We start from the raw sequence: 20,878 nt of genomic DNA, 5'->3' as shown, positions 1-20,878 counted from the left end.
CGGGGGAACGGGGCGCGATGGCGGCCACCAAGCGGGTGCTGTACGTGGGTGAGTGGCCGGGCTGGGGGGACCCCCGAGGGGCTGCCGGCGGTGCCCGGTGACCGCTGGCCGCCCCGCAGGCGGGCTGGCCGAGGAGGTGGACGAGAAGGTTCTGCACGCCGCCTTCATCCCCTTCGGAGACATCACCGACATCCAGATCCCGCTGGATTACGAGACCGGTGCGTGCCTGGAGCATCCCCGGGGCGCGGGGTTGGCTCGGGGAGGTTTGCCCGGGGCCAGCCCGTGGGACCGATGTGTCCGTGCTGGCCCTGAGCCCCCGCTCCCCTCCCTGCAGAAAAGCACCGGGGATTCGCCTTCGTGGAGTTCGAGCTGGCAGAGGTGAGGAACCGGCTTGAGCCATTCGCTCCCCTTGGCGTTTTGGGATGAAATCGGGTGTGGGTTACCCACCACAGCGTTCAGATGTTGTGCTGCTCTTCCAGGTTCCCATTTTTCCCATTTTCTCATGGGCTGAAGTTCCCACTTTTCCTGTTTCCAGCCCAAACTGCTCCCCTGGCCGGGTTTCTCAGTTTCTGTATTTGTCCTCTTACATCTGTCCTGGGCTTCATGCACAAATCTCTCCTCTCCCAAATGCTCATGGCAGCAATAAAGCATCTTAACTACGAGGGGTGAGTGGGTTGTTGGAAGTTGAGACCCACATGGACGGGTTTGGATATGGCTTTTACAAAACCCATCAGTTCATACATCCCTGGGAGAGATGAGGTTTAGGAAAACCTGGCAGTTGTCTTTTTATAAAGAGCTGCTGGGACCTGGCTATGCTGGGCCTTGAGAATGAATGTTAATAATGATTTTATTTGGATTTTTTTGGGCAGGATGCAGCAGCAGCCATTGACAACATGGTATGGACCCTGCTCCCGCTCCTGCTCCCTGTTCCATGTGTGGCTTTGCTGCCCTGGGTGGGCTGCAGGGAGAGCACGAGCTCTGTCCTCTGAGCTCTGCAGGGCTTTGGGGGGCACGCTGGTTTTATACCTTTAGGTGGGCTGTTTTGTGCTTTTCTCCCCCTCTGCAGAACGAGTCCGAGCTCTTTGGCAGGACAATCCGTGTGAACCTGGCCAAACCCATGAGGATTAAAGAAGGATCATCCAGGCCTGGTGAGCTGGGGAGCAGAACGTGGCTGGGGCTGCTCGGAGCTCCGTGCTCATGAAGGGACACAGCTCGTAAGCACAGGGTCAATTCCTGTGCTCTGACCTTTCCTCTTGTGGCCACAGTCTGGTCAGATGATGAGTGGCTGAAGAAGTTTTCAGGGAAGACTTTGGAGGAGAACAAGGAGGAGGGAGGAGCAGAGGCCCCCAAAGCAGAGGCACAGGAGGTAGGAAAACCACCCAGAGCCATCCGCATCCCAAAGGATGAGAATGCAGAGCTGGAGGCAGAGCAGAGAAACGTCACCTCAACTTGCTTTTCATTCTTTTCCTGCCCAGGACGAGCCTCCTGCCAAGAAATCCCGGGTCAACCCCCAGGTTTACATGGACATCAAGATCGGGAACAAACCCGCGGGGCGGCTGCGGATCCTGCTGCGCTCCGACGTGGTGCCCATGACCGCGGGTGAGGAGCACCTCCTCTTCCTCCTCCTCCTCCTCCTCCTCCTCCTCCTCCTCCTCCTCCTCCTCCTCCTCCTCCTCCTCCTCCTCCTCCTCCTCCTCCTCCTCCTTCTCCTCCTCCTGCTGCTGCCTCCCAGGGTGGCACAGCTCTCACCCCCCCCTTTCTCCCCCTACACAGAGAATTTCCGCTGCCTCTGCACCCACGAGAAAGGATTTGGCTTCAAAGGCAGCAGCTTCCACCGCATCATCCCCCAGTTCATGTGCCAGGCCGGAGACTTCACCAACCACAACGGCACTGGTGGCAAATCCATCTATGGAAAGAAGTTTGATGATGAAAACTTCATCCTCAAGCACACAGGGCCAGGTAAAGCCATCTCCAGGAGAGGAAATGGCTCAGCATCATCTAGGGATCACATTCGGGCTGTGTTGATACCATCAGCCCTGAATTATAATTATAATTATAATTATTATAATCTACATTGACCAGATTCTTCTGTCACGTTCAGACCCTCATCTCACCAAGCAGAAGTGCATCATTCCCTCTCCATCCACTTTATTTACAGTATTCCATAAAGGAAAAACAATTTGAAAGCTGCTTTTCCTGCTTGATTTTAACCAAGGAATGTCACAGCATGACTGTGAGAGGCAGGAGCAAGCAAGCAGGTTTATCTCCATACAAACAGCTTTGTTGTTAAGGAAAATAAAAATAGCTGAGTGTCTTTCACACTTGCAAGCATAATTGATTTCCAGTAGTTTCTGTGGATTTTGATATCCAGCAGCTCCCCTGAGCCCGGCAGCTTTTTGTGGGACATGGGAATGGGGCTGGGCTGCTCCTGTGCTCATCCATAATTCTGCTGTCCCTGATCCCAGGGATGGTGTCCATGGCAAACTCTGGCCCAAACACCAATGGCTCCCAGTTCTTCATCACCTGTGACAAGACAGACTGGCTGGACGGGAAGCACGTGGTGTTCGGGGAGGTGACGGAGGGCATGGATGTGGTGCGGGAGATCGAGGTAGGTGAGGGCAGGGGCGTGCTGGGGGCAGAGCCCTCTCCCTTTCCTGCCCTGAGGATTAGTGCCTGCAATTCCTGCTGCTCTCTTTTCCCCAAGGCTCAGGGCACCAAAGATGGGAAGCCGAAGCAGAAGGTGATCATCTCGGACTGCGGGGAGTGCCCGTGAGCTCGGTGCTTGGAGGGGCTGGATGGAGGGACAGGGACACCCCAGGGACCCCCAGCACTGCCCATCCTGCAGCTTTCCTCCAAATATTCCTGTGGGCAGGATTTATCCTTCCTGGGAAGGATATCTGCTGCCTGAGCAGGGCTGGGCTGGTCCTGCTGCCGTGTTCTGGGAAAAAAAAATAAATTATGTTTGGTAAAAATAAAACCTAGTTTTAAAAATACTGAGGGCCTGGCTGGAGATGCTTTTTCTGGTTTTTGTGCTTGCCCTCATCTTCATCAATCCCGTGCCTAAATCCTGCATCCAGGGGAAGGTGAATCCTGCAAGCAGTGCCAGGGGGAGAAGAGCAGAGCTGAACCTCCTGTGGGTGTAGCAGCATCTCCTGGAGGCCTTTTTTGGCTTTGTAGTGTCCTTTTCCAGCAGCAGAGGGAGGCAGGTCCTCCTGCTGGGAAACCTGGTCCAGCCCCATCCCCATCCCTGCCTGGAGAACACGGTCAGGACAAGGAGCACCAGGAAATGAGGGATGCAGGGTGGGATAAAACACATGGATTTATGGTTCCTGTGGTGGGCTTTGCCCTTCAGGGTGACCAGGATGGATTTGGGCTTTCCTGTGAAATTCCAGAAGGGATGTTAGGTTCTGAGCTGGTGCAGGTATTGGCAAGGGGGGGTGAGGCTGCTGGGGTGGAGAGAAAAATTTGATTTTTGGATTTTGGAGAGGAAGAGCTGATTTTTGGATTTTGGGGATGTTTGGAAGTGCTTGTGCCACTGGGGATTTGGGGTTTGGCCAGCCCCTCACAAGTCAGGACTGCTGCTTTTCCATAAGGAATAGTTCCATAAGGAATAGTTCCATAAGGAATAGTTCCATAAGGAATAGTTCCACAATGAATATTTCCATAAGGAATATTTCCATAAGGGATAGTTCCATAAGGAATAGTTCCATAAGGGATAGTTCCATAAGGAATATTTCCACAAGGAATATTTCCACAAGGAATATTTCCATAAGGGATAGTTCCATAAGGAATATTTCCACAAGGAATATTTCCACAAGGAATATTTCCATAAGGGATAGTTCCATAAGGAATATTTCCACAAGGAATAGTTCCATAAGGAATATTTCCACAAGGAATATTTCCATAAGGAATATTTCCATAAGGAATATTTCCATAAGGGATAGTTCCATAAGGAATATTTCCACAAGGAATAGTTCCATAAGGAATATTTCCACAAGGAATATTTCCATAAGGAATATTTCCATAAGGAATATTTCCATAAGGGATAGTTCCATAGGGAATATTTCCATAAGGAATATTTCCATAAGGAATAGTTCCACAAGGAGTATTTCCACAAGGAATATTTCCATAAAGAATATTTCCATAAGGGATAGTTCCACAAGGAATATTTCCACAAGGAATATTTCCACAAGGAATAGTTACACAAGGAATATTTCCACAAGGAATATTTCCATAAAGAATATTTCCATAGTTCCACAAGGAGTATTTCCACAAGGAATATTTCCATAAAGAATATTTCCATAAGGGATAGTTCCACAAGGAATATTTCCACAAGGAATATTTCCACAAGGAATAGTTACACAAGGAATATTTCCACAAGGAATATTTCCATAAAGAATATTTCCATAAGGGATAGTTCCATAAGGAATAGTTCCATAAGGAATATTTCCATAAGGAATATTTCCATAAGGGATAGTTCCATAAGGGTTGCTTTTTTCCACTGCCTGCTTTTCACTGTGCATTGTCCTAAAGCTGAAACAAAGTGAGATGCAAGGATGTGATTCCAGCCCAGCTTCCCCTTTCCCCTTTCCTCTTTTTGTTCAAATCCCACATTTTAAAGTCAGCAAATCTTTCTTATTTTGGTGGCGTTATTGGGATTTTTTCCCCCGACTGTGCCAGGTTCTTTCCTTATTTATTGATGTAAGGTTCCCCAGGTAGCTGAGCTGAGAACCAGGACAGGCTTTTTCCTTTTAAAATCAGAGCAAATAAATAATTGAATTGTGCAAATAGCTTGGGGAAGCTGCCTGGGACTGGCAGCCCTGCTGGGAGCCCATGGGATGGGCACAGCCTGACCTAAAACTCACATCAGGGCTCATTTTCAAGCAAAAAGCTCCAATTTTAGCCAATTCTGAGTATTTTTTTCATTGCAAAATGCCCTGTGAACAGAGCCCTGTTGTGCTGTGACATTAAAAAACAAAGAGCAAGAGAAACTCCGTATTTACTTTCCAAACTTTGCGTTTATTTTATAACAGTGCTGCAGCTCAATATGGATATTTTAATTTTTTTTTTTTTTCCAACTGGCAGAGTTAGGTGAACTTTGGGTAAACAGGAGGGGTTTAGTCAGCCAGCTGCTTAATTGGCTGATGATATTTTCATTAAGGGAATTAAAAGCACTCGGGTAGGGGTGGGTCAGTGGAGAAATGCACAGATAGAAACAGCTCAGTCCCAGAAAAACCTGGATGATGCTTCCCCCACCCCAAAACTGCCTTTTTAAAGATAAATCAGTCACAGATAAAACAGAATCAGCCCAAAATCCTCTTTTTCCTATATAAATATATATATGTTTGTGTATACCTATGTGTCTCATCGAGCAGGAGGAGAGAAAGGAAGATTTGTATTATTTACATCCACTTCTAGAAAGGGGTGGGAGGGGTTTATTTTTGGGTTTTATTATTGTTATTGTTATTAATTTGTTGTGATGCAGCCCACAAAGCTCCTCTAAGCAGGCAGCAGAACCCCAGGGTGACATTGGTTGGGTGGGAATGGGAGGGGACATCCAGGGGTGACAATGGGACATCCAGGGGTGACAATGGGACACTCAGGGGTGACAATGGGACACTCAGGGGTGACGATGGGACACTCAGGGGTGACAATGGGACACTCAGGTGTGGGAATGGGACACTGAGGGGTGACAATGGGACATCCAGGGGTGGCAATGGGACACTGAGGGATGGCAGTGGGACACTCAGGGTGGGAATGGGACATCCAGGGGTGACAATGGGACACTGAGGGGTGACAATGAGACACTGAGGGGTGACAATGGGACACTCAGGGGTGGCAATGGGACATCCAGGGATGACAATGGGACACACAGGGATGGGAATGGGACACCCAGGGGTGGGAATGGGACATCCAGGGATGGGAATGGGACATCCAGGGATGGGAATGGGACACTCAGGGGTGGGAATGGGACACTGAGGGGTGACAGTGGGACACCCAGGGGTGGCAATGGGACACTGAGGGATGGCAGTGGGACACCCAGGGGTGACAATGGGACATCCAGGGGTGACAATGGGACACTGAGAGGTGGCAATGGGACATCCAGGAATGGGAATGGGACATCCAGGGGTGACAATGGGACACTGAGGGGTGGCAATGGGACATCCAGGAATGGGAATGGGACATCCAGGGGTGACAATGGGACACCCAGCGATGGCAATGGGACATCCAGGGATGGCAGTGGGACACTGAAGGGTGACAATGGGACATCCAGGGGTGCGAATGGGACACTCAGGGGTGACGATGGGACACTCAGGGGTGGGAATGGGACATCCAGGAATGGGAATGGGACATCCAGGGATGGGAATGGGACACCCAGGGGTGACAATAGGACACCCAGGGATGGCAATGGGACACCCAGGGGTGACAATAGGACACTCAGGGGTGACAATGGGACACCCAGGGATGGCGGTGGGACCTGTCCATCAGTGGCAGCCGCAGGATTTCACCACCATGTTCCGATGTTTCTTGAGGATGACGTTGTTGTTGCTGTCGTAGTAGAGGACAGAGGTGGCGCTGAGCTTGGTGGGGGCACAGCACGCCTTGGGCACGGCCTCAGGCTTCATCAGGTGGACCTGGGGGGATGGATGGAGCCCGTCAGCCCCAGCAAACGTGGCTCCAGGCAACAGAAAAAGCGTCAAACCGACCTAAAAACCCTGGGTGAATGGGGGGATTATTTCCATCTTTCTGCAAAAATATTTATTCTAAACTGCAGGCAGTCCCTGCTGCGGTTTATGTTGGATCAGGGCTCACGGCACTGCGTGGGCCAGGCAGCCCCTTCATTAATTTGGGATTTCAGGGCCCTTTTTCTCACAAAAATAGACAAATGACTAAAAAAACCCCCATAAATCAGCACAGCACGGGTCAGGCTCCAGCGCTGGGTGTCGTTCCAACAGAGATTCTCCACCCCAAACCTAAAACCCAAACAGCACAGCACCTCTGTGAGCACGGCTGTCGCTTCTGGATGGTTCTCCCCTGCTCGGGGCTCTCCTCAATCTGGTGTTTTCCCGCAGGGCAGCAGCCGGAGGCGCGCTGGAAGGACGCTGGCTGCCCCGACATGTGCGATTAATTTATGGCAGGGCCAGCCGAGCTCTCCCAGCTCGGAAGTCCGGTGTTTTTGCTGTCCAACCCTGCTATTTGCAGCTCAGCCTGGGGCTGGCACGGCTCCGTGGCCGCCTTTGCCCTGGCGCTTCCCAGAAGGATCCAGGTGATTCACATCCTGCTCCGTTTTGGGAGCAGCGCTGGGTTTAGGGGTGATGGGGGGTGTAAAGGGGGGGAAAGGCCCCTCCCTGCTGCTTCCAGGATGGTTCTCAACCCTCGGATGGGCTCTGGAAGCTTCGTTATGTCAAAATTAAACCTCGCCAGGCGACACCTTCAAAGGCTGGGCCGAGGGCTCGGCGCTCCCTGTAATTAACCGCGAGCACCGGAGCCGGGCTGGCTCTGCCATTGGGAAACCAAACACTCACAGGGCAGGAAATTCCAGAAATTAAAACGCTGGCTGGGATGTGGGGTGGGTTTGGGAAAAAGAAAAAACAAAAACAACAAAAAAACCCGAGGCATTAAAGCTTTCTTGCACTCGGAATATGCTGAGCCCAAGGTTTGGATGTGGATAAAGCCTTGGGAACAGCTGGAGAGGAGATGCAGGGATGAGAAGGAGAATTTTTGGGAAGAGCAGGGGTGCTCTGGTGTGCCCTGGGCTTGTCCCTGCCTCCCCAGCTCGCTGCCAGGGGTGCCATTAAGCTGTTAGAGACCGTCAGTTTTGCCCCAGCTGCTGTGGAACTGTGTCAGTCAGAAGATGGAGAGGTGAGGGAGCTCTGGAATGACAAAATCCCGCTCTTGCACCCTCCTGCTTGAGGAGGAGGGATGGGGATTTGTGCCCTCACTCTGGGTCTCTCCATGAATGCCCTGAAATTCCATATTGGAGCCTGCTGTGAGCCTGGGGCAGGGCCAGTCTGTGAGCAGCCATCCAGATGTGTGAGCACCCAGCCAGCTGTGCATGCACTGACCCAGCTGTGCATAGACCCAGCTGTGCATGCACCCATCCAGCTGTGCATGCACCCATCCAGCTGTGCATGCACCAACCAGCTGTGCATAGACCCAGCCAGATGTGCATGCATCCTCTCAGCTATGCATGGACCCAGCTGTGCATGCACCCATCCAGCTGTGCATGGAACCACCCAGCTGTGCATGGACCCATCCAGCTGTGCACAGACTTGTCCAGCTATGCATGCACCCAGCTCTGCATGGACCCACCCAGCTGTGCATGGACCCATCCAGCTGTGCATGGACCCACCCAGCTGTGCATGCACCCACCCATTCTTTATTTCAGCCAGGACCCCACCCTCCCACCCTCCCCACGCTCACCCCCAGCTGCCTCATCCCCAATTCCCAGCTCCTCCTCAGGCACTGCCGGGCTCTGGGCGCCCCCCAGGACCCTGCAGGCCCCCCCGGGGGGCTGCACTCACCAGGGACTGCAGGATGGCGTGGTTGGTGGCGTTCATGCAGGAGTCCAGCGGGAATGCACACTCCCCCTCGCAGTAATAGGCCGAGTATCCCTGCGGAGCGATCACCCAGTCCTGCAAAACCAAAAATAAAATGGGATTACACCCAGGGCTTCACCTTTCTGTGCCCACTCATCCATTCCCCACCTGCACAAACAGCTCGGCCACCTCCTCCCCGCGTGGCTGTGCCAGCAGCAAGGCTTTATTTGGATTTTTTGGACCGAGCCATGGGTTTATTTGGATATTTTTGACCAAGCCATGGGTTTATTTGGATATTTTTGACCAAGCCATGGGTTTATTTGGATTTTTTGGACCGAGCCATGGGTTTATTTGGATTTTTTGGACCGAGCCATGGGTTTATTTGGATTTTTTGGACTGAGCCACGGGTTTTTTTGGTTTTTTGGACCGAGCCATGAGTTGTTGGGGGTCACCCGTGGGGTTTGGGGTTGTGGCAGTTCACGTTTGCCTTCCCAGCTCCCGGGAGGGTTTCACAGGCAGGAGAATCCAGCCCAGGACAGGGGAATGGAATGATGGAGGGGTTTTTTTGGGTCATTTACTTCTCCCAGCAGACAAGTACCAGCCAGCCGAGGTCCTGGAAGCTGACGTAGAGCTCGTGGCGCCGGCAGACCTGCCGCCCGTCTGTGGCGTGGACATCGTCTGTGGGGAAAGGGGACACGGAATTTCAGCTCTGGAACCCCCATCCCACCCTTCCCCTGCACTCATCCCCCTCTGAGGAGGTTGGATACAACCCCTGGGATTGGGGTTAGCCAGGAGAACCAAAGCAGGGGAGCATTTGCTGCTGCAGGAAGGGAAAAGCAGCTCCAGACACGCCTGTCAATAGATATTCCAATACTGGGATGAAGGAATTCTGCCTTGGAAGGGATAAACCCCAGCTATGCTCACTTTGAGGGTTTCCCAAACTCCCTGCTTTCAGGGCCTTCCTGTTCCCCTCCTGCCTGAGCTTTCTGGAGCTGTGACACCTTCCCAGGGCTCCGAAGCCAAGGGCAATGAGGCAAAAATTCCAATATTCAGTAATCCTGACATGCTCACGCCATTTCCTTGAGGGCATCCAACCCAAACCCTCTCTGCACCTCCCAAACCTCCCTTTCCCTTGGGCCAAAAATTGGGATTTCAAGGTGCTGACAAGCAGAGCCTCGTGTTCTCCATAGGGATCCCTCCTCCTCCTCCAGAAAACACCTCACCAAAAATTCCCGGGAGCTTGTTTGGGTGGGGGAGGTCATTGGATTTCTTGTGTTGCCGCCTCCTCGGGGGTCTGGCCGCTCGTGTGACACGGCCAGGGCTGGGGCTGGCTCGGGAGAATGTCACCATGAAGGGCTGCTTGGAGCGGGGTCCCCGGCGCCCCAGGAGCCCGGCCGAGCCCGGATCCACGCTGTGCCCTGCGGGGGACACGACCGTGGGTGGCTTTGTCCTCAAACAGAACTCGTTTGGTTAAAGCAGAGATTGGAAATGCAGGGAATTCACAGCAGGAGCTGCGGTTTTGGCTCCCCAAGGGGTTGGAGCCCCCTGAGGATTCTGTTCCAGCACCCAATGGGGCTGTTCAAGGATTAAAACCGATTTTCTGTGGAGGGAAAGGAATGGATGGGGCGTTCCTGGCTGTGATTCCTCCTCCCATGGAAGAGGAGCTGCTCCTTGCCTGCCTTCCCACCTGGAAAAGGCTGGAGCAGATTTAATCCCGTGGGGAAAAGAGGGTTAATCCTCTGCCACACACACAGAGGATCCCTCCAGGTAACGAGTTCATTAATGGGGTTAATTACAGTCCATGTACAGAACCTACAAACCCGGACTGCTGGCATTCATCACAGCTGGAAGTTTAAAATTGCTCTGAGATCAAGCCCACCCCCTCCCACCTCCCACGGCGCTGAGAGGACTCCAATTCCTGGGAATTTGGCCCCAAAGGCTGCAGGCAGGTCCAACACACTCACCATCGTCTGTCTCCACGTAGAGCCGCAGCCCCAGGTGGTGTTTCTGATCCCCTGACCAGTGGTTGCTGGCGGCTGTGACATCAAACACCAGCCAGCCCTCTGTCCCAGCACGCAGGTCCTGCACATCCAGCAGGAACAGGTCGGATTCCCTGCAGGAACAGGGGGAGAAGGAGCAGGTGAGTAACAGCACCAGGATAATGAATGGAAACGACTCCTGGGAGCTGTGTCCGGACAGATCCCTGCTCTTGGTGCTGGACACCACGGGGGTGTCCTGGGAAAAGCTCCCTCCACGTCCAGCTGGAGATGCCAGGGTGGGGCACAGCCCTGTGGGAGCAGCTGGACACGGCGCTGCTGCCTCGGCCGGGGTGGGAAAGCCGGGAGCTGGTCCCCATTCCTGTCTCCATCCTCATCATCTTCATCCCCATCATCTTCATCCCCATCCCCATCATCTACATCCCATCCTCATCATCTTCTATTCATTCCCATCTTCACCCCCATTCCCATCATCTTCATCCCCATCATCTTCATCCCCATTCCCATCATCTTCATCCCCATCATCTTCATCCCCATTTCCATCATCTTCATCCCCATCATCTTCACCCCCATTCCCATCATCTTCATCCCCATTCCCATCTTCTTCATCCCCATCATCTTCATTCCCATTCCCATCATCTTCATCCCCATCATCTTCATCCCCATTCCCATCATCTTCATCCCCATCCTCATCATCTTCATCCCCATCCCCATCATCTTCATTCCCATTCCCATCATCTTCATCCCCATCATCTTCATCCCCATTCCCATCATCTTCATCTTCATTCCCATCTTCACCCCCATTCCCATCATCTTCATCCCCATCATCTTCATCCCCATTTCCATCATCTTCATCCCCATCATCTTCATCCCCATTTCCATCATCTTCATCCCCATCATCTTCATCCTCATTTCCATCATCTTCATCCCCATTCCCATCATCTTCATCCCCATTTCCATCATCTTCATCCCCATCATCTTCACCCCCATTCCCATCATCTTCATCCCCATTCCCATCTTCTTCATCCCCATCATCTTCATTCCCATTCCCATCATCTTCATCCCCATCATCTTCATCCCCATTCCCATCATCTTCATCCCCATCCTCATCATCTTCATCCCCATCCCCATCATCTTCATTCCCATTCCCATCATCTTCATCCCCATCATCTTCATCCCCATCCCCATCATCTTCATCTTCATTCCCATCTTCACCCCCATTCCCATCATCTTCATCCCCATTTCCATCATCTTCATCCCCATTTCCATCATCTTCATCCCCATCATCTTCATCCCCATTTCCATCATCTTCATCCCCATCATCTTCATCCTCATTCCCATCATCTTCATCCCCATCATCTTCATCCCCATTCCCATCATCTTCATCCCCATCATCTTCATCCTCATTCCCATCATCTTCATCCCCATTTCCATCATCTTCATCCCCATCATCTTCATCCCCATCATCTTCATCCCCATCATCTTCATCCCCATCATCCCCACTCCCATCATCTTCATCCCCATTCCTATCATCTTCACCTCCATCCCCTCTTCCACCCCCATCATCTTCATCCCGAGCCCCATTCCCATCCTCCCCACCCCATCCCACCACCCCACACCCCTCCTCCTCCTGCCCTACCCCCTCCCACCCCCTTCCTCCCCACTCCCACCGCACTCATCCTCATTCCCGCCCTCCCCAGCCCATCACCTGTTGGAATTTTGGGGATCCACCTCGTAGATGCTGAGGTGGAGGCTGCTGTTGGCGTGCCTGGGAGCACCGCGGCTTTTGTAGATGCGGAATTCCGCGGCCGTCACGGCCTCTCCCACCGGCACCTGGGTCAGGTCGAACCTGAACTCCTTCCAGTAGGGCTTGGGCGAGAACAGGTCCCGGTCCTGCTCCACTGAGGAACAAAACGCGTCAGGGATCCCAGCCTGGAACCTCCCCAGCTCCACCGAGACGGATTTTGGGGAGAAACCTGCTGGTTTTGAGCTGCTGGGAAATTCCCGGCTCCTGAGAGTTTAAATCTGGGTGCAGCCTCTTTTATTTCTGCCATTTATTTTGCTGTAAACCCACCAGCTTCTTCTCCCAGCCCTTATTAATATTAAAATAATTTAAATTTAAATAAAAAGCACAAACGCTGGCTATTGCAGGAGCACAGGGATTGTGCTGTGCTTTAGGGGCTGCAGCATTTTGTGCCTCATCATGAGGCGAAAAATGCAAAAATTTGAGTTTTTGGGGGTCAGCAGAACCATCTGGAGCAGGAATTGGGGTTTTCCAAACTTTTCTTGTAGCAGACAAGGCTCATCAGAGCCATCATCACAGGCCACAAGTAAAGATTTGTCCACGAGTAAAAATTTATCCACAATTAAAGATTTTCAGCCTGTGTGTTTCTGGGGAGTTGGGGGGGATTATCAGGTCAGTGATCTGTAAAAAATCAGATTTTTTTATCCTCCCTTTTTCCTGAAAAATTTCTCCATCACACTGGGACAGGAAAAATCTGATTTTATTCTGTTTGTCCTTAAAGAATGAACCTTCCTTCCCTATGGTAATGCAGCCCCCACAGTTTTGCTAATGTGCAAATTATTTGCATCAAATTGTTCTTTAAAAATATCCCAATCTTCCTGGCTATAATTAAAGTTTATGATTAAATATGATTCAAATGTGACTAAAGCTTCTCCTGCTTCAGGCGCAAAAGCAATTTGACCTGGTGCTTGCTTTTAAAACAAATAACCAACTAAATCAAAAATAAACCTTTTAAATGCATTTTTTAACTAATTCCAGGGGGGAAATATCCCAAATTTAATCCACCATAAGCTTTCCATTCCCATTTATACAGAGGGAGCAGCGCATCCCTCCAAACCCAACACTGAGATTTTACTTACACAAGTAAATTAAAAAAAAAACAAGTTCTTTTTCCTTCTTCTTCTTCTTCTTCTTTTATCCTTTTTTTTTATTTTTTTACCCCTTTTAAATTTTTTTTTCTTTTTTTTTTTGGTCAGATCCCACATTCCCTCCAGCTCCTGGCCTCACCACAAGTTGTGATTTAAAAAAAGCCCAGGGCAGGGCGGATGCGGAGAGCGCTTCCTGCTCCGGCGGGGCGGCTGCCAGCGGCAGCAGGAGGATGCTCTGGGGTCCTGCCCCCCTTTTTGGGGGGACACAGAGCCCCCCAAACCCTCTCCAACCCCTCTTTTCCATTTTATCCACTGTCCCATGGCAGGGTGGTTTTATTCTCCCTGGATTATTGGTGCTGCCGAGGCCTTGTGGCGCTCACAAAATCCCTGAATTCCCCCCCAAAAAAGCACCTCTGTTTTTTTTAGCATTGATAAACCCCGGTGTTTATCCCATGGATGATCCTCAGGTACAGAGTGGTGTCCCCTTGGGTGACCCCAAAATCTTTGGCTGTAGCTCTGACCCAGGTGTTTTTTTGGGGGGGGGGATTTTATTGTCAGAGCCAAGGAGGTCATGGAGACCCCACCTCAGATAAAAAAAAAGCCAAAAAATTGATTTTTATCCCTAGAAAGGAGTGAAAACCTCGGCTAAAATTATTTATTAAAATTTCCTGTGGCTGTGGAGGTGATGGAGGGGCCCAGGGATGATGAAGGCAGAGGAGGGGGTTTGGTGGGGAAGGGAGCCCAGGGACACCTCAGCAGTTGGAGAAATGCTAAAAGGGCTGCAATTAGCTGAGCTCCTTGATGAACCAAACAAGCTGGCAGCAACCTGTGCTTGGGATGGAATCCCTGAATCCTCTGCTCCTGCAGGGAGAAGCAAAGGGAACCCCTTTGGAGGGGAGAGAACAGAGGGAGAAGCTTCCCCGCTCTGTCCCACAGACTTGGAGAGGCTCCAGCACCGCTAAAATAAAAATGTTTGTGAAATGAGAACCCTGCAGCTCCCAGAGGAGCCGTGGGTGCTCAGACCCTGCTGGGGGTGTGCTGGAGGTGCCCCCCTGGCTGCTTTGGGGAGCCCAGGGTGCCTGGGAACCTGCCCCCGATTCGGGTTGACTCAGCCACACCACCAACCCTCAATTATCTGTGGGCGGATTATCCGGATTGCAGAGGAGACGCACCAAAAAAGCCCAACCCAAGCGCTTTGCTCTCCTTTTCCCCCTCCTTTGGCATCATCCCCAGGAGCTGCTGCATCTCCCCCTGGAGCTGAATGTTCCCCACTGTGCTCTGCGCTCCCATCACCCCCCAAAAAATCATCTAAAAATGATTTTACACCAATAGAAACAACCCTGGGGCCGTTCCCCCAGCCAGCTCCATCCCAGCTGAGCCTCCTGGTGTCTCCCTGAGCATTCCCAGACCTGTTCCCAGATCCCACCTTCCTCCTGCTCCCCAAAAAATCATCTAAAAATGATTTTACACCGATAGAAACAACCCTGGGGCCGTTCCCCCAGCCAGCTCCATCCCAGCTGAGCCTCCTGGTGTCTCCCTGAGCATTCCCAGACCTGTTCCCAGATCCCACCTTCCTCCTGCTCCCCAAAAAATCATCTAAAAATGATTTTACACCGATAGAAACAACCCTGGGGCTGTTCCCAGATCCCACCCTTTCCTCCTGCTCCCCCAGGTTATTCTTGTGCGCTTTCTGTGCTTCTATAAACTGCGCATCAGTCGTAATTACCGGTCCTGGCTGCTCCCGATGGGTCCCCATCATCATTTCAGACACCAAATTAAAAGGAAATGCCAGGATATTCAACCACATCAAGTGCTCTGGGTCCCAAAATAGGTTTAAAGGAGATGCAGGGAAGATGCTGTCCTTCACTAGGAAAAAATAAGCTCTGGAGGCTTTTTGGAGTGGGGAGGGGTTTAGGAGTTATCCCAAGACGAAACTCCCAGGTTTTGGCTCGTGAGTGCTTCCTTCTTTCTCCTGGGATGAGCAGGACACGGGGCCAGCTCTGCACACCCCCAGTCCCGGGACACAGCCCTGGCCCCTGCCCTACACACAGGTGGATCCCAGGGGTTTATCTGGGAGCTTTTCCCATTCAAACACACGCAGAGGGGTTCACACAGGGCACTGACACCCCAGCACAGGCTGCTCTGGGGTGGATGGACAGAAGTGGAGGCTGAAATTGCTGCAGAATGAAGCCAGGGCTGGGGAAATCCTGAGCCAGCTGGATTTCAGTGGGAATTGTGTGGGGGCGAGGGCAGTGGGTGATGAACTCCCAGCGTGGAGCACAACCCAACTCCTGAAATTCAATTAAAGAGGCTGCCCCGAGCTCCCACCCCACGCTTGTGCTTCCCTGAAGCTCCTGGGGTGCTGTGGCTGGTTTTTGTTTGTGTCCTGCATTCCTCCCCGCTGCTCCCTGGATTTTCCAGGAAGGTGTTTGTCATCTGAAACATGGAATCACACACTGCTTTGGGTTGGAAGGAACCCTAAAAATCATCTAATTCTGACCCTTTGCTATGGGAAGGGCCATCTTCCAATGGATCAGGAGCCAGAGATGCCAGGAGGGAAAGGGGGGATGTGTGTCCTGGGGAGCTCGGGAATGCTGTGAGTGTCCTCTCCCCCTTCCCATCACAAATCTGCTCCGTGATTACACCCTGTAATCCATCCATGACTCACAGCCGAGGAGAAATCCCAAAGCCCATCCTCACCCCGAGTTTAAAAACCCAACATCCCAGGGGCACAGAAATATCCCAGGTCAGGCTTTATCCTGACTGCAGAGCAGCCAAAGGGGTGGCACGGGCAGATCCAGCACCACCAAAGGCAGCTGGGGGTGCCCCTGGCTGTCCTGTCCCCCAAACTGGGCCGTGTTTGTGCTGCAGGGAGCTTTGGCATTCCCCCTTCCCAGGAACGAGCTGTGCCGACAGCCGGGCTCACACGGTGAGAGGTCCGAGTGCCCCATGGGGCACGGCCTTCACCCCATTTGCATGTCCCATCAGGATAATTGTGCAGCTAATTTTGTATGCAAATGAGAGCTGGCCTTCTCCCACAAAAAAAAAAAAAAAATACCTTATTTAATTAACATGAAGGGGTTGATGGAGCCACAGAAATCAAAGCCATTCAAATTGGAGGCTGGAGCTGGGTTCCCCAACTCTCCTGGCCACTCCAGGAGCTCTGGGAAAGGGGCAGTGCCCCCCTGTACCCACAGTGACGCTTCCCAAAGGCTCCCCTGCACATCCCACCCATCAGCCCTGACCGTTTCAAATCCCATTTCGGTGCTCGGGTGTTGTCCCAAGTGCTGAGGGGATTTGGTGTTTCAGTTTTTTGTCTCCATCGCTCCCAGCTTTCCCAGGATGAGGAGCTCCAGCAGTTCCCTCAGGCCTCTGGAGGGGAGCTGGGTGCACCTGTGGGTGCTCCTGGGTGTGTCCCAGGGAGACTCCTCACACCCACACGGGGTACAGGGGGTGTAGGAAAGGGTGAGAGGCACCTCTGGAGCCCCTCCCTCACCTAAACCTCCTCCCAGGAGCGCAGATCCCCCTCCCATCCTCCAATTCCAATTCTCCCATCCTCAGAGGCTGGGGAGGACTTTGTGCTTGGGGTACCCAAACACCCCTGAAGGCGATGAGCAGGGGCAGGGAGCAGCTCCACAGCCGAGCTCCCGGCCTGAAAACCCCACTGCCTTGGGAGCTCCTGCTCGGAGAGAGGACTCGGCTCATCCCGAGATGCTGGGAACAGCTCCACGCCTGCTCCAGCAGCTGGCTGGAGAGACCAGGGATGCTGGAGCCTGGCAACGAGCTGGACGGGATTCCAGCAGCAACGAGCAGCCTGGAGGATTTTATTCGGAGCCCTGATTCCCGTCCAGGGTCACCCTGCTGCTGTTCCCAGCGCTGCTGTGTCCAGCCCCCTTCCCTCCCCACCTTGTGCCCACTGAAATGGGGAGAGGGGCGGGGGGCGAGGCTCCCTCAGCTCGCCCTGGCTGCAGGACATTCCCCTTCTCCATTTCTCCTTTTTAAACGAAGTTGGGATTCATCCCGGCCGCTTTCACCAACACTCGTGTCCCCACGGCCACCGTGTCCCCCACGGCCACCGTGTCCCTGACAGCCACCGTGTCCCCCACAGCCACCGTGTCCCTCACACCCACCGTGTCCCCACAGCCACCGTGTCCCCACAGCCACCGTGTCCCTGACAGCCACCGTGTCCTCACAGCCACCGTGTCCTCACAGCCACCGTGTCCCTACAGCCACCGTGTCCCCACAGCCACCGTGTCCCTGACACCCACCGTGTCCCCCACACCCACCGTGTCCCCACGGCCACCGTGTCCCCCACGGCCACCGTGTCCCCCACGGCCACCGTGTCCCTGACAGCCACCGTGTCCCTGACAGCCACCGTGTCCCTCACACCCACCGTGTCCCCCACAGCCACCGTGTCCCCCACAGCCACCGTGTCCCTGACAGCCACCGTGTCCCTGACAGCCACCGTGTCCCTCACACCCACCGTGTCCCTCACACCCACCGTGTCCCCCACAGCCACCGTGTCCCTGACAGCCACCGTGTCCCCCACAGCCACCGTGTCCTCACAGCCACCGTGTCCCTGACAGCCACCGTGTCCCCCACAGCCACCGTGTCCCTGACACCCACCGTGTCCCCCACACCCACCGTGTCCTCACAGCCACCGTGTCCCTGACAGCCACCGTGTCCCCCACAGCCACCGTGTCCCTGACACCCACCGTGTCCCCCACGGCCACCGTGTCCCCCACGGCCACCGTGTCCCTGACAGCCACCGTGTCCCTGACAGCCACCGTGTCCCTCACACCCACCGTGTCCCCCACAGTCACCGTGTCCCTGACACCCACCGTGTCCCCACAGCCACCGTGTCCTCACACCCACCGTGTCCCTCACAGCCACCGTGTCCCTCACACCCACCGTGTCCCCCACAGTCACCGTGTCCCCCACAGCCACCGTGTCCCCCACAGCCACCGTGTCCCTGACACCCACCGTGTCCCTGACAGCCACCGTGTCCTCACAGCCACCGTGTCCCTGACACCCACCGTGTCCCCCACACCCACCGTGTCCTCACAGCCACCTTGTCCCCCACAGCCACCGTGTCCCTGACACCCACCGTGTCCCTCACACCCACCGTGTCCCCCACAGTCACCGTGTCCCCCACAGCCACCGTGTCCCCCACAGCCACCGTGTCCCTGACACCCACCGTGTCCCCACAGCCACCGTGTCCCCCACAGCCACCGTGTCCCCCACAGCCACCGTGTCCTCACAGCCACCGTGTCCTCACACCCACCGTGTCCCTGACACCCACCGTGTCCCTGACACCCACCGTGTCCCCCACACCCACCGTGTCCTCACAGCCACCGTGTCCCTGACAGCCGCTCTGAGCTTAACTTTGGGCAAGAAAGTTCCTTATTTGAGCAAGGACGCCCAGAGAAACCACTCCGGGCCCGAGGGATGCTCGGAGCTGCCGGTCCCGGTCCCGGAGCAGGGGTTCGGGCTGGGCTCAGCTCAGCCCCGTGGTCCCCGCTGTCCCCTCGGTGCCTTCCCGGCTTTGCCGCCGCCTCCTCCCGGCTCCTGCCGCTCCATTCCCGTTTGCTTTTTGTCCCCTCGGTCCCTCCGCTCCTGCCTAAGCCTCCTGGATGGTCCCGGTGCGCTCCCGTGCTTCCCCATGCTCCGGTGCGCTCCGATGCTCCCGGTGTCCCCTCCCGGTGTCCCCTCCCGGTGTCCCCTCCCGGTGTCCCCTCCCGGTACTCCCGGGGCGCTCCGGTGGTCCCGATGCCCCCGGTGCCGCCGGGATCCTGCCCGGGTCCCCCCCGGTACCCCCTGTGCGCTCCGCTCCTCCCGATGCCCCGCACATCCCGGTGTCCCCCGGTGTCCCCCGGTGTCCCCCGGTGTCCCCGGTGCCCCGCAGCGGTTCTCACCCATATTGACGAGGCTGACCACGGTGTCTGCCCGGCTCACCACGCTGCCGGGCGGGGGGCTCTGCGTGCTGAGCCCGGTGAGCACCGGCCGCGACACCGCCGCTTCCTCACCCTCCTCCTCCTCCTCCTCGCCGGCCACGGCGTGGTACAGATCGAGCATGAAGAGCGGAGCGGCGGCGGCGGGGGCTCGGGAGGGGGCTCGGGGCCGGGGCCGGCCGGGCAGCCCCAGCACGGCCAGGATCTCCCTCTGCACATCCCGGCGCTCGCCGCCGCTCAGCCGCCGCTGCGGGACCCCGGCCGAGTGCAGCCGGCGGCGGAGGACGCTGCCGCTGCCCAGCTGGCACAGCACGGCCGCCAGCCACAGCAGCGCCACGGCCCCACGCCGCCCCCCGCCCGCCCCGAGCCCCATGGCACCGCCGGGACCCCCCGCCCCACCGCCCGGTGCGGCCCCGGGCACCGGCACGGCCCCGGCTCCGGCCCCGGCCCCGGCCCGCCCCGGCGGGGAGAGGGAAAGGGACGGTCCTGCAGCGGCACCGCCCCGGCTCTCCCCGCCCGGAGGCTCCGGGAGCATCCCTGGGCACGAGAGGCAGTGGGCACGGGGAGCCGCGGAGAGCCAAATCCATGGGAAATCATCCCTGGGGATGCTCATCCTCGTGGGGACACAAATCCATGGGAAATCATCCCTGGGGATGCTCATCCTCGTGGGGACACAAATTCATGGGAACTTGCCCGTGGGGATGCTCATCCTCGTGGGGACCCAAAGCTGTGGGGACCCAAATTCATGGGAAATCATCCCTGGGGATGCTCATCCTCATGGGGACCCAAATTCATGGGAAATCATCCCTGGGGATGCTCATCCTCGTGGGGACACAAAGCTGTGGGGACCCAAATCCATGGGAAATCATCCTTGGGGATGCTCATCCTTGTGGGGACACAAATTCATGGGAACTTGTCCGTGGGGATGCTCATCCTTGTGGGGCCCCAAAGCTGTGGGGACCCAAATCCATGGGAAATCATCCCTGGGGATGCTCATCCTCGTGGGAACACAAATCCATGGGAAATCATCCCTGGGGATGCTCATCCTTGTGGGGACACAAATCCATGGGAACTCGTCCCTGGGGATGCTCATCCTCGTGGGCTCCCAAAGCTGTGGGGACACAAATTCATGGGAAATCATCCCTGGGGATGCTCATCCTCGTGGGGACCCAAAGCCATGAGCTCCCACCCTCACTCCCAGCCAAAACCATGGGCACCCCTCCCTAGGGATGCTCCTGCTGCACGGAAATCCATTCCTGGGGATGCTCCTGCAGGCTCATGGGCCAACAAATGCACAGAAATCCATTCCTAGGGATGCTGGGCACCCTCTTCTGACCAAACCAAACCCAGGGACCCTCAGTGGCACCCAAATCCGGGACCATCCACACCTGGGGACGCTCCCCCCCATGGCCACCCCAACTCTTGGACACCCCCTTGCACCCCTTCCCCCCACATCCACATCCCCACCCTCACCCCTCCACCTGCTGGGTTTCATTTT

At 54.9% G+C, this 20,878-nt stretch overlaps 2 protein-coding genes across 2 annotated transcripts; one reads left to right on the top strand and one right to left on the bottom strand.

Moving 5' to 3' along the window:
• Nucleotides 1-6: 6 nt before the first annotated feature.
• LOC111939153 (peptidyl-prolyl cis-trans isomerase E) lies at nt 7-2,993 on the top strand. Its single transcript, XM_086874707.1, has 10 exons — nt 7-48; nt 120-218; nt 335-378; nt 870-896; nt 1,067-1,148; nt 1,266-1,366; nt 1,476-1,599; nt 1,774-1,959; nt 2,466-2,608; nt 2,705-2,993. The coding sequence occupies exons 1-10, from the start codon at nt 18-20 to the stop codon at nt 2,771-2,773; spliced, it is 906 nt and encodes a 301-aa protein (XP_086730833.1). The 5' UTR covers nt 7-17; the 3' UTR covers nt 2,774-2,993.
• Nucleotides 2,994-4,998: 2,005 nt separating this feature from the next.
• LOC147645362 (bone morphogenetic protein 8B-like) lies at nt 4,999-19,753 on the bottom strand. The gene is made up of 7 exons (XM_086874706.1): nt 19,345-19,753; nt 12,246-12,438; nt 10,505-10,653; nt 9,764-9,958; nt 9,139-9,218; nt 8,526-8,636; nt 4,999-6,635 (listed from the first exon to the last, which is right to left on the bottom strand). Exons 1-7 carry the CDS (start codon nt 19,751-19,753, stop codon nt 6,486-6,488), a joined length of 1,287 nt encoding a protein of 428 aa, XP_086730832.1. The 3' UTR covers nt 4,999-6,485.
• Between the last annotated feature and the right edge of the window lie 1,125 nt (nt 19,754-20,878).

Source organism: Cyanistes caeruleus, unplaced genomic scaffold (genome assembly GCF_971803275.1).
Source record: "Cyanistes caeruleus unplaced genomic scaffold, bCyaCae1.hap1.1 HAP1_SCAFFOLD_485, whole genome shotgun sequence".
In the NCBI taxonomy this organism is placed as follows: Eukaryota; Metazoa; Chordata; class Aves; order Passeriformes; family Paridae; genus Cyanistes; species Cyanistes caeruleus.
The sequence above is the reverse complement of the archived record's forward strand: the minus strand, read 5'-3'. Positions and strand labels throughout refer to the sequence as shown.